Source organism: Trachymyrmex septentrionalis, unplaced genomic scaffold (assembly GCF_001594115.1).
Source record: "Trachymyrmex septentrionalis isolate Tsep2-gDNA-1 unplaced genomic scaffold, Tsep1.0 scaffold97, whole genome shotgun sequence".
Taxonomy (NCBI): domain Eukaryota; kingdom Metazoa; phylum Arthropoda; class Insecta; order Hymenoptera; family Formicidae; genus Trachymyrmex; species Trachymyrmex septentrionalis.
This window is the reverse complement of record NW_017306160.1, coordinates 1,499,234-1,512,838: the sequence shown is the minus strand read 5'-3', so window position 1 is coordinate 1,512,838 and position 13,605 is coordinate 1,499,234. Positions and strand designations below refer to the sequence as shown.

Sequence of the window (13,605 nt, the reverse complement as noted above, 5' to 3'; positions counted from 1 at the left end):
TACTTAGAATCTAAAAAATTGAATTCTAAACGAGATTTCCCGCGCGGATGTTAAAATACAAGTAGAATTACGAATTTTTTCTTGAATATATCTCTATTGATTCTAGCAGTTAGTCTTGCTTCTGTTTGAATTTTGATACTTAATTTGTTATTCCTATGTATGTGTTACAATGAATGTGACTGTTATATAATCAAGACGACGAAAAAAACTTCGCACTGGACACATATATATATATTTTTGTGTGTGTGTGTGTGTGTGTGTGTGTGTGTGTGTGTGTGTGTGTGTGTGTGTGTGTGTGTACATATATGTATACGTACACGTATGTCCGTCACGTATATACTTTCATGTACATATAGCACAACAAAAAGACCGCGCACGCATCCACCCACGCACGCACGCATGCACGCACGCACACGCGCTCGCAACTCACATGAAAACTCGTCGGACACTACGTGTACATATACAAGACACCCTGTACGTTACGATACAACCGCAATACGTTTAAATAAGATACATGCAAAGAACGAATATTTTTATTTAGCTCAAACGAGATAAGCCGTTCTATTGAACCGAAGAATCGATCCGTTACACATAGGCATCTTTTATCCTCCCTTTTTTTCCTCATCCGTTTTGCTCTTTTTTTTCCTTAAATAATTATCTTACTAAATATTACTCTACATCATCTTTCTTTGTACCGTCCCTCGGCACGACGTCGGTTGTACCGTTTTCACAGAATATCCTGCAGCACGAATATGCATATATGTATACGCGTCATGCGACTGTATGTTTACGTGTACGTGTGTATACGAGGCCGAATTAGCTCTTTCAAGGCGCCTTCGGCCCGTCATAATTTATATGAAAAGCGTTATAACACATGTATACTGCCATTTGTGTACGGAACATCTATTTTGTCTGCAATACGAATTCTATGAGAGATGTCGATCTAACATTGGCGGGTAACATTCCTTCGCGAGGAGACAATCGGATTAAAATTCGGCACAGAGAAGACGCGAGAGCGCAACAACGTGTACTTCCGGTATCTATTGAATATCGGTTTCGCTCTGCGGAATTTCATCCGGTTCGCAGTTAATTGTTACGAAGATCAGGTCCGTCGCGTTTCTCTTTCAGTACTTATGTTTCTGGTAGTGTACTGTTACACACCACCGTATTCTATGCGATATTCCTAAAGCTTACGATATCTCAATTTCATTTAATTCAATTCCAATTAACGCTGATATCAACGGATTAACGGACGTCGCAACGTCTAAAAGCAGGGTTTCGTTGAAATTGTGAGAATTTTCATCCATTTCGTGAAAAACCGACGAGATCTCGTCGGAACGTATTTCTGCGCAAGAATAGGCTTAGAATGATCCTTTCGAGAGTTATAAAAATTGCAAATCCATGGTTTCACGTTTTCCCTTACGTCTAAGATTTCGCAGATTCCGTTATTTAAGGTCTCATTGAATGTCCAGAGATTTTTCGGATAAACATACGTTTAAAATAGAAGCCGATGTCTTATGTCACACAATGTCGCGCAAGTTTATACACACATATGTATACCGATTACTTTCTTTTTAATTAAAAACAATGCACAAACATATCCGAATTCGACAATTTGGCTGTTATAAAACGTTAAGGTAAGTAAGCGAACATGTAAATAGAGTAACATGCTATTCCCTGTACAGAACAATAATGTGCAGATTTTTTTTTTCGAAAAATCAAGTTCAATAGAATTTACAATGGGCAAATAAAATGTACGTCGCTAAAATTTGTACGCGTACTGAAAAATAAGAGAATTTATGTTACGTACAAAAGCGCAGCTCCAAAAACAATCGAGATAAATAAATTTCATCGTCATATATATATATTAGGAGATTATCATAAATATACAAGTTTAAATTTGGTGTGTATATATCTATATATATCTCAAAAGAATTGACTTATACATATTTGGCTTGTCAGCATCTGGAAATATAATACAAAACAAAACAAATTTTGATAGAGATAACACGCAAATCCACTAACAAAATTAAAATTTAAAAGATTTATACATTTTTACAAACGACTCTCATTTAATTAGATGATATATTCTAATATCAAAAAAATTCCTTCTACTAACCCCAATTATACAAATACATTATTTTAACTAAAAATAAAAATATAACGTTTTCGTAGTTTGCTCTTTTCCGTTAAATTACCGATCGTTTAATATTAGAAATAGCATACATGTGGACAGATTTGAGGACTCTCTTCGGAATCAGCGAGAAAAATGTATTTCGCCTATATTAAAAAATTTCACATCATTTCGATAAAATACGATATTAATGCAGTACAACCAGAACTATAGGTACCAACGATGCTTATTTCTCAAACAATTTAAAATAGGCTGCCAATCTATTACATGAAAAAGATCGGCGAGCGGTATAATGCCATTAGGCTGGAGAGAAAAAGAAATGAATTATATATACAGTTCCTACCCGGCGCCTTGTTCGTTAGACCAGCAGAGCCAATGTCAGAACGATCGATTATACCCTGCCTACTCGTTGCTATCGTGGGGAACACAAGAGGCGTCAGCCAAACCACCCCGTCACGCACAGCCTTGTACGCGACACGGGGGCGGCAAAATATGCGCATTCAGGATAGCGCATATTTTAGGTCTGCTTGAGTTTCGCGAAGTCGATCTCGGCGTAGGTGAAATTCTCCTGCGTGGACGCCGGCGATACGGGCGCTGGATTATCGACCTCCGGCAGATCGAGACTAGCGTAATGCAGTATTGTCGCGCCCGGTTGAAGTTTCTCGTAGCCCTCGCTGTCCAACGGACTTGGCGTGGGCGTGGGTGTAGATGCGGGCGTAGGCGTGGGAGACTCGTCGATGAATTTTGGCGAGGATGGCTTCGGCTGTTGCGCGGTCGACGGCTTGAAACCCGTCAGAGTAGGACTGGTGTTCGGCGAGGCCGTGACGAGACGCGGTTTCGACACCGTTAGATCCGACAGTTTTTTCGTTATTACGTTAATGGGCTTACCGTGTTCTTGCGATGACGAAGACTTTAATATAACTCGAACATTCTTCTCTACAGGACTAGGTGGCTTCTCGCTATTCGCCTTCGACGAGGATATCGTCTCCGTCAATGGGGTAGAACACGACGTGTAAACCGTATTTGCGGGTTCCATCACCGCATATTCATTGTTTTTGTTTTGGTTAGAAAAACCTTCTCCTTCTGTCGTGGAGAATTCATCGTTTTTTTTCGTGAAAGGTTTCACAGGTGACTGAGGACTGTTCAGAGAAAAGGGAAAAATCGTGGCCGATGAACCCGTTGGTGTTGCTCGCGGCGGAGAGGCGGGCGTGCTCGCTAGACTCTCGGATGTCGGACTTCCGTTCAAAGGTAGAAAATTTGGAGTTTTAGATGGCTTACTGCCCGCCTGAATCGCGATTGGTTGAGATCGCGATTTTTCCTTGCGATTGCCCGTTCGTGTTTTACGATTGTTTCGATTGTTCCCACCCATACTCATATTTATGTAGTCTTGTTCTAAACTCGGCCGCGCTTTAAAAGACATCTCTACGTAGCCCTCCGGAGGACGCCTTGGTTGCGGAAGATCTACAGGTGCTGTTCTTGTGCTACCTAAACATTCATAATAATTTTCACAAAAATATTATTTTTATTGCATTATATTATATAAAGAATAATATTCTATTAAGGATTTTTTTTGGCAATAAATGTTTACAAACTAATACCTGGTGGCCCATTTGTTTGATAGGTATCCTCTTGAATAGGCGATGATAATTGTTTCGGACTCGCTTCCGAATGCGTCCAATCTATCTCTATCGTACCGTCCATTTTCATGTAAGGTCCCTCCGCTTCTTCTACCGGCTTTAAAGTTGTAATTACAGGTTTATGAGCGAAAGTTAGCGATGATATATGCATGTGGCTATGATTGTGGTTGGCAGTGATTGTATTATTATTGTTATTGCGATTGATCTGTAAAAAAATAATTTTATTGTTACTTAACAACGGCTTATGCAGCAATTTTATCAGCGAAAACATCGATATATCGATAATACCTTATTTATGCCACTCATATCGACGTATGGGGCAGTAGTCGATATGGGAGCTTGTCCGGGCGACATGTCGACGTAGGAACTAGTGTCGGTGGCAGTAGAATAAGTAGAATACAGTTGCGGTTGCGACTGAGGTTGGGAACATGATGTCGGAGGCGAAGAGAGAGCGGTTGGAATACTGGGTCTTGTGAAATCCAACTCCATAAGATCCTCCATGCGATCGGACGCTCCGGAGCAACCCGAATTGTGTCCCCAAGAGCTCGACAGCAATGGCGCGGAACTTGACTTCGAATTTGAGGTTTCCGAACCAGCTGGTAATGGCGCAGTAATTACATTGGCTAGCCTTCCGATCTCAGGCCTCTTAGACCGACTACCTACGGAAAATGCTCGGACTCTGTTGGCGTCTTGCGGAGTAATGTCCAACCTGCATAAAGATTGATGTAAAGTAAAAAATTCATATCATGTCGGTAGCATACTTAAACAATATTTAAACCTCCTAATCACTACAGCCATATTGAATCGACATCATAAGTGAGTAATTTTGTATATTGTGTTTGCCAGCGTTCACACTTAATTCACATGCGTAGCCTATTTTCACTTTACGTGCTTTTTACGACTATTTACTGATTGTCGGAGCAGAGAAGGGAATAAAAACAGCCTCGGCTCAATTTTACAAGTATTTTAATTGTTTTAAAGCAATCATATTATTTCTTTTTACCCAAATTCTCTTTATTTACTAATAACAAAAACTTCAAGGTGTCATTTCTACGTCACAATCCAATATGGCCACTGTAACTACTCAGGAATTAAACCTGATTAAAACTCATTTAGTTGAAACATTCTCTCAAATCATGCAATTGTTATAGAATTTTGTGAATAATATTATATCAAATAACAACATATGTAATACTTAAAATCTAAATAATATTTTAAACTCATACCTGTTTTTACGATGCCTATTGGCTTGTTCCGGTCTCGATCCAACGGAGTAAGCTCTGGTTGGTCTGGCTTGCAGATCTTCCCCGGGTGTTAAAAAGCTGGTTACCTTGTCCAAATGATATTCAGAAAACCGCAGATCCGTACTAGGCGTGCCAGACGTAACAGAACAGCTACTACCATCGTTCTGCGACATATCGTCCGGAAAGTGACCGTTGTGACTATTTACAGGATCCATATCGACGTAACCGTCATCTCCAACTGGTGCCATCGGTACGTAGCCATCCACGTTGCTTTCCTCCACAAGGGATGATCCACGGGAATGCGAATGAGCCGTTGTCGCCGGGCTCATGGGCATGTATACGCCTCCACGACCCGGACTCGACCCACAGGGGCTATACATTTCACTCTGGTAGGAACTCTGCAACCAAAATCAATTATTAGTGTTTACCTAGCAATTAAAAGTATAAAACAACATTTTGTTTGAATTAAATATCATTTTATTTAAATAAAATATAGAAAATACAAACCAGTAAAAATAAAAATTTGATTTTATTATTTATAAATATTATAAAAAGGAATTTGTTGGATTTTATTAAACATAAAAAATAATTATAAACTTCTTTACTATATAGAGACTAGAAGATGATTTACGCTATCCTTATACTCTGTTTTATATAAAAGCTCTTTTATTAATAATATGTTAAAAAATTCAGAAGTAATATTACGAGTACACCCACCTGAGAGGGCGAATGAGATTTAAAGTTTGGCGAGTATTTCAAATGTGGATGCGACGTTGACCACAGGGCATAGTCGTCACCTTTCTTGTCTAAGATTACAGGCTCGTCAGGTGTCAAGGAATGCCCGTACCTCGAGACAGTGCTTTCTTCCAAAATATTCTCACCACAATCATCCATCGAAGGTGACGATCCGGCCGAATCCGACGAACAGACGTCGGAAGATGGACTAATAGGCATTGACGCGATTGGTGGAGAATATGAGAGGCCTCGGCCACACATGGAATGCGGTCGCGGTACGTGCGACATAATATGGGCTCCTCTAGGATGGCTTAACACAACCGTAGTCGGTTGTCCCTCACTGGTAGTACGAGCTCTCGACGGCAAACTGTCGCATCGATCGCGTCCGGTAGCACCTGCAAAGATATTCGTCAGAAATCTCCTCGTGATGTTTACTTGCATACAGTAGAAAGAAGCCAGTTCCATTGTCCCAGCATAGCAACAGCGATTAGTTTTATATGTTCGCATATATAAATTATTATATATATATACAATATATTTTTGATTGTTATATGTATATATATATATATATTTTTTTTTTGTTTTTCTTAAGTTAAGCAACAGTAATCACGGTCACTTCATCAAAAATATTCTGCGCATTTGCAGAATTCGGATTAAAAATTAAATATAGCAAAGTAAGGATTATGATAACCAGCTTGCAGAAATGATTATCCAAGTATCAACACTATGGAGCGTCCAGGAGAAATGTACAAACCATATTCATTCCTTATGTTCAATAACAAATGAATAGAAGATATGAACTGAAGCATTTGTTTCATAATACATCGTGCACTTAATAATAACATGCTAGCAAAACTTTACAATTGTAATTACTATGATCTCTTATTAGATAAACATAACATTGATTGGTTTTATACAGTTTGGAAGGAATGAATGTGTAACAAAAAGAGCAGAACAAGCGTATTGCAGAAACACTAAAGGATAAAACAGAGATTCGGATCGATTAAACAAATATGTGTGACGAAACGAAATACATACACCGTAAAACGGATCTTTTAGATGGTTGCGTTTGATTGATAATAACGGCAGCTAAGGGCAGCGACAAGGTTCTCTGATGGGATATTGTCGCGGTTGTGGTTGTAGTGATCGTCGCGGTGACGGTCGCAGTAATGGTGGTGGTGATGGTAGTGGTGGTTGCAGTGATGGTAGTGGTAGTGACAGTAGTGGTAGTCATAGTTGCATTTGTTGCTGTTGTGACATTGTGAACGGATTGGGAATTATTGACGGAATGAGGATGACTCGCTACCGAATGACGACGTCTAGCGGTACCGGCACTGTTGGCATTAGTCGTGGCAATCCCAGTAGTCCAAGCCCCGGTACCAGCAACGGCTGCAAACCACACACCTCTCACTATCGCACAACTGTCTTTTGTCTTACGTGCATCTTGTGCCGGATATGACAGATACGGCACGGGTAGTGTACCAATCGTGCTGTTAAAGACATGACCGCAGAGAATCTATCTCTTATGTTTCGCGATGAGTTATTGACAAGTGTGACACACAAAACCTATTTTAATAATCCTTTTCAACTAGTAACTGTTCTCTTAAGTTTGATTTCTCTTACGATAACTTTTATGTGTGAAAAGAGAATTATGATAAAACACCAATAACATTACAAATGACAATAAAGCGTATCAATTCAGTTTCCTGTCTTTCGTCATCATTTTAGCAAGATGCATTATATACATATGTATGATACCTGACATCAGACAATTTACAGATTCCAGATAACTTGTGCCGATTGTATCAATCATGCTATTTACACTATGAAACTAACACTCAGAAAACGATGCATTACTGATTGACCCAAACTTTTATTTTTAACACAATTGATCATTGCATTCGTAAAAGTTTCAGCTTTAGCTTTTCAATCTACATATTTCCAAAAATTTATTTAATATCAACATAATAAGTTCTGACGTTACTTTTAATATTAAGAAAATATTTCCCATTTTATTAAACATTTATTATCCTTTCCAAAGGATAATGTATTACAAATAAACAAGCTATATATGTGTGTGTGTGTGTGTATAATATAATAATAAATGATATTTACAGATGAAATGAGAATATATGATAGCACAATTTTTTTTTAACTTATTTTTTCTAAAAAATTGAAAATAAAAGTCATATCAATTGCGTATATGTAAATAGTATATGTTGCAATATGTATTGAATGTATCAAATACAGTAAAAGAAAAATGCAATGATCAAGTTTTTGGATAAAGTCCTATATCCCATGAAATGAAGAACTGAAGAAAAATAAATATATTAACTGTTTTTATGTGTCTTTTTTGCCATTCAAAATCCATGAAACGCGAAAGAAGGAAAGCAAATAGCTATTGTGACAGAGAACAGACCCGTGACTGTATTGGTGGAGGAGATATTCCGAGATTGACTACACTGTGTGAGAACAGAGGAAGTAGCAGTCTGCTCTTGCAGTGGTTCCACTTGCTCCTTGTATATCTTCTGTTCCTCTGTAAACCCCGTAAACCCATTTGTGTTATTCTAAAGCTGAGCACTAATGTGTACACATACGACGATTCACCTGATTTTCTTAAAGTATACAATTTATTTAATGTGCGTGTGCAATTGGCGATAATTATGTGTAAAGGAACAGTGTATTAGACGAAGTTTCAAGTCCGGATTTAAAAGGAATTTGTAAAAAGGATGATTTTAAATACACAAATGACGTATATCGAAGCACCGAGACAGTATCTCTGTCGACTTCTGATTATAGACACGTGATAACCGATACGTCCCAAGTTACATATGCGAAACGAAAATCACATTTTGATAAGTAATACGAAACACGCTGAAAAAAACTGATAACTCATATCCTGGTGTAAATCACAATGGATAAACGATATGTACAAGGAACAAATTTGCGAAAATTGCAGCTTACCCAGGGGCGAAAAGCCATGAAGCTTTTGACCCGTATGCCGTCTTTGAAGAACGGATATAGGTTTACTGGCTTCGTTGGCGGAGGAACTACGCGTTCTCTGGCGAGGCCCAACTTCGTCTTTGTTACTTTTCGAATTCCTCATCGCAGTCGTTATTACATCGTACATATTGAGCGCGATATTGTTATCTTCGACTGCCATCCAAAATTCGCCATCTCCGGTTACGGCGGATCGGCCAACCTCTATGTAGAATATATCATTCGCAAATCCACATCGTCTAATATAATTTAGCTGCAAGAGAAACAAAATTTAGAGATTGTATATTGATTCTAATATACTAAATGTCAGGTTTTGTTGACCTTCAACTAACGATAACAAAATTCTAAGATATATTTTTTAATAATAATGCGCATTATTAAGGCGCTTAATTTGCGAAGCTTCACGGTAAGCCTTCCAAACAGGCAATAACATATTAAGGCGTTGAAATATCACCGTGTTCAAATGCTTTCGCCGTGTGGCGTTGCTTAGTCTAAACAAAATCTTTCATCCACTTCATTATTCATGGTGAAAACTGATCCGTCCAAATACATCTCGGACCACCATGAACAAAAACGCACACACTAGATTACGGCGTTCTTTTGTTAAATAGCAAAGCTCGTATAAAAAAAATAGAAGATTATAGCTATAAGTACTAGTTTATAACTACACTACGCTAACTATATTTCACGTAAACTTACAGAAATCTCGATAGAATCAGAGTTATCCTGTGCCCCAATCTTCACTAAACTTAAAGTTTGATCGGTGAGGCATAATCTGTAGGGTCCGTGAATGTTCTTTCGTGCACCTAGACCTCTTTTTTGCATTGTAACTTGCCACACGTGTTCTGAAAAACATGAAAAAAATGTAATATAATATACTAATCTCATATTTGAAATACGAAAATAACTTATGAATGTAATACTTCATTATGTAATAAACTATATTTAATTTCAATAGATAAGTGCATTGTATACATGCACTTTGTAAATGAAGGAGCAACAAATATTTTAAGTCAGTAATTTTTTATAGTCAATTATATCTAAATATAGAATTCAAAATAATACACATGGAAAACTTAGAATATCTGTTACAATTCATTTACTGCAAATTATCATAGTAATGTTAGTAATATTAGTAATAAACATTTATTTATAACAACGGAAACAAATGTTCATTATCATGTACGTTTGCATTAAATATACTTGTAGTTCAAATGCGTCATAGTGAATAATGCTCGAAAATACATATTATAAATACTGACTCATACAAAATAATTTAAGTTTATATATATCAAGAGAATTGTCAAGACTAATAATCAAGACAAACACGGAATTTTTTTTTTTATATTAAAACAAAGATTCTGTGCAGAGGAAGCAAAGGAGTAATACATAATTTAAAACAAAGGGGTTTTATTTATCCGACGTTACTTGTGTTTTCTTTGTTCCTGCAAGGAACACAAAAACACAAACAATTGCCAACGTTATTTTTATTCCAAGGCTACATAACTCGTTCGAAATGTGGAAATACACAGATAGTAACAATGCACTTTTTATAGTCTCGCACAAATTTCTCAGGAATATGTATACAGTTAACATTTGATATGGACAAAGTAGGCGATTTTTCTTTAAATTACGAAAAAACTCTTGCGTTCTTAAAAATAAAAAAATAATAAAAAAAAAAGAATGAAACATAAAATTCGCGGAGAGACAATGCATTCCGAAAATCATCGATTCATTCTATGAATGTAGATGTAAACAAACGCGTACACGCGCGACCAAGTTCTGTTGCAGGTCCCTACGTCAGTCAATGTAGGTGCGCGATAATCTCATCATGGGAAGAAAAAATCGATTACCATCCGCAGAAAACGAGAAGACTCACATTTTCCAAGACGTAACAGAAATGTGTATCAAGGCCGTACGTAGATTGCTATCTAAAGAACGCAAATGTCATTATTAGACAAATAAACAACAAGCGGGAATTTAAACGTCAATATATCGATATCCGTTTCTAGACGACGGCTAATTTTTGATAGGGCGATTATACGTATATACCGATTCGGAGTAATAAAGGAGTAGCAAAGGAGCAATAAAGATTGCTTATCGGTTTCTCCCGAACGGGAGTTCGGGCGGGAAATGGAAAAGCGGCGCAATTTACTTATTTACCGAATGTAGGCCGCGGCTGCTCCCCATCGGGCACGTCCCCGCTCTGTAGCCTGAGCATCGCCTTGAGCCACTCGTCCAGCTCCTTCTCGCTGTCGAGGATCAGGCAGAAGCACTCGTCCTTGGTGTAGAGCGCGATCACGTGCTTATGCTTGGTGTCGCCGCGCTTATTGATGTTGAAGCAGCTGTGCAGCAGTATGCTGCGCTTCGGCGGCTGCCTGTTCTCGAATTTCTTCTTGCTGTCGTAATACTCGAGGCAGGCGAGGCAACCTGGTCCCTCGCCGCGCAGCACGAAGTACTTCTTCTTCATCGTCTTGAGCTTCTTCAGATGGCCGGAGCGGATCACGGGCCCGCCCGAGGGCGACGCCGGGCCCCTGCCCGAGGACATCGTCGGGATGACGATCGAGAAGATCGTCGTCGTCGTCGTCGTCGTCGTCGTCGTCTTCGTCGTCTTCTTCGTCGTTGCCGCACGATTAGTGATTGCCAACGAATCCCTCGAGTACGCGGGTACAAGCGTTTCGGCCCTTCGCGTTCTACGTATCATTCACATGATATCCCGGCTATTATCGTCCCCGCTCGCTTCCCACTTCCCGCTGCCTGTTCCTTTCTCCTCGAGCATGCGAGTCCTCCGCGGCGTGCGCGGCGCGTTTTACGGAACGCGCCGAGAGCACGTCGTTACACGTGCGCGCGGTGCGCCTCGTCCTCACCGAAAGACCGCGTGACGCACAACGGCGCAAAAGTTCATTTCATTGTGCTCGAGAAACGACGACAATTTCCACACTCGCGTCAAATATCCTCTTCTCTCTCTCTCTCTCTCTCTCTCTCTCTCTCTCTCTTTCGTCTTACTTATATCTGTTATATTCTGCGTTTTATACTGCGATTTCTTTTCCAATTTCCTGTACTTAATTCTCTTTAATCTTTTGTGTATCTTCGTATTATTTTTGCGTTTCACTATACTTTCCTTGTCGATTCTCGCTTCTCCTGAATGTTAAAAAATTTGTTACTTTCCTGTATTACTTTTGTTTACCTCGAACGTTCTTAGAGGACGTAGTCCCTAGACCGAAGATAAAAGTACAATCGATCGATCGATCAATCTCTTAATAAATAATAGATAGATCTCTCCGTCTCAGTCGCTCCTCCAACACGATTAACGTCTCGCCGCTCAATCGCCTTGGTGGAGCGTGATCCGCGTGAGCACTTTCGCGGGCATAACAACAACGGCCGTCAACGTGTCAGCGAACTGCGTCTTCCAGCGCCACGATGCTTCCCTCCGTTGTCGAGGAAAAACGTGCTCGCTTGTCAACTCGCTGTTATCGCGCACTCAGGTCCGCCGCACATTGATAGTCACGACGGAAACGATATCGGGAGCGGCTCTCGCGAGCGCGCGCGCCTTCGCACCGAGCACGTTTCGGGACGTAAATATACACGGCGATGCGTGCAACAGCACCGCCAGCCGGGTTGCATGTGCGATGCGCTCGTCGCAGCGTTCGCCGAGATCCGAGGGCGTGCGCTGCTACTGCTGCTGCTGCTGCTGCTGCTGCGTCGTGTCGTGTCGCGTCGCGTCCCTCTCTCTCTCTCTCTTCCTCTCACGATGGCAGTCGCGGACGTCTACCTTCTCGTAGGTTAGGAGGAACGACAACAATAACAATGGCGAGCCATGGCCAGCCACGAGACGATGACGACGACGACGACGATGATGACTGCGGCAACGAACCGATCACAATCTCCACAATCACCCCCTCGATCCTCTCTCACCCCCCCACGTTTTGCGGCGTCGGGAACCAAGTAGGGAAGATCCCGCGAACTCCGAGATGTTGCGACGGCCACTCTCTCACTCTCGCTACGCTCCCTCCTTCACACACCGTCCACCGTCTCTCTCTCTCGCCTTCTCTCTTTCTCTCCACGTTTCGGCACACCTCGAATCCACCTGTCACGCGGTTTCGTCTAATTTCGCCCGCCACCGATCTCAGGCGGCTACAGGCCGCGTCTCGGGCGCGCCGAGACTCCTCAACGGTGGCTCGGACGTGCCATGCCACCGCCGCTCGCGCATTCCTCGCGCGAGGAAGTAATTCGTGACGCGCGTCCGCGATCGGGGGGAAGGACGGCGGGTAGACGTCGGCCGGACTGCCGTGAGCCACACGATGAGCGCGGAGCGCCGTCACACAGCGCGTATGCCACGAGGTGCGGCCGTTTTGCGAGCGAGCGAGCGAGCGCGGAGCACGGACCTACGGAACCCTCCTTCTGCACCTGTTTGTCTCTCCGAATAACACAATTTACTGCGTGGTCCACGACGGTGACGTGTATACACACGAGTGCGCGCGCGCGCGCGTGCGCGTGCTCTCATACGCGTGCGAGAATAAACACCGACACTAACTCGCTCACACTCACACGCGCAGAACAGAGATAGAAGGACGAGGGGAGGGAGACCGGACGGTCAGCCAGACAGACAGACGGAGAGCGTGATACGCAGTACGATTCACGACGCAGGGAGTGCGAGAGAGAGAGAGAGAGAGAGAGAAGGGCGACGTGGTGGCAGAGGGGAGGAGACACTCACAACAAGACAGGTTCTGTCTCTCTCTCTCTCTCTCTCTCTCTCTTTCTTTCTCTTTCTAGTCGCGAGCGAGCGCCGCACGCCCCGTCCCAAGTCTCTTTCGTGGAAAACGTGTTACAGCGTGGCGAGGAAACACGACCGACC

The 13,605-nt window shown here is 41.4% G+C and overlaps 1 protein-coding gene across 5 annotated transcripts in view; it reads right to left on the bottom strand.

The window, feature by feature from the left end:
* Positions 1-1,907: 1,907 nt before the first annotated feature.
* Positions 1,908-13,605, bottom strand: part of LOC108756279 (insulin receptor substrate 2) — a 13,119-nt gene continuing 1,421 nt past the window's right edge. For 2 of the 5 annotated variants that reach the window (XM_018499948.1, XM_018499950.1), the window contains exons 2-11: positions 10,914-12,837; positions 9,450-9,595; positions 8,715-9,003; positions 8,170-8,286; positions 6,789-7,139; positions 5,733-6,145; positions 4,998-5,413; positions 4,060-4,480; positions 3,733-3,976; positions 1,908-3,619 (exon numbers count right to left, since the gene is read on the bottom strand). In XM_018499948.1, coding sequence (XP_018355450.1) covers positions 2,652-3,619; positions 3,733-3,976; positions 4,060-4,480; positions 4,998-5,413; positions 5,733-6,145; positions 6,789-7,139; positions 8,170-8,286; positions 8,715-9,003; positions 9,450-9,595; positions 10,914-11,454 — 3,906 coding nt within the window. In that variant the 5' untranslated portion in view covers positions 11,455-12,837 and the 3' untranslated portion in view covers positions 1,908-2,651. Of the gene's footprint in view, positions 3,620-3,732; positions 3,977-4,059; positions 4,481-4,997; positions 5,414-5,732; positions 6,146-6,788; positions 7,140-8,169; positions 8,287-8,714; positions 9,004-9,449; positions 9,596-10,913; positions 13,600-13,605 lie in introns of those variants that run through there. The other 3 variants (XM_018499947.1, XM_018499951.1, XM_018499952.1) reach the window with 3 other exon arrangements.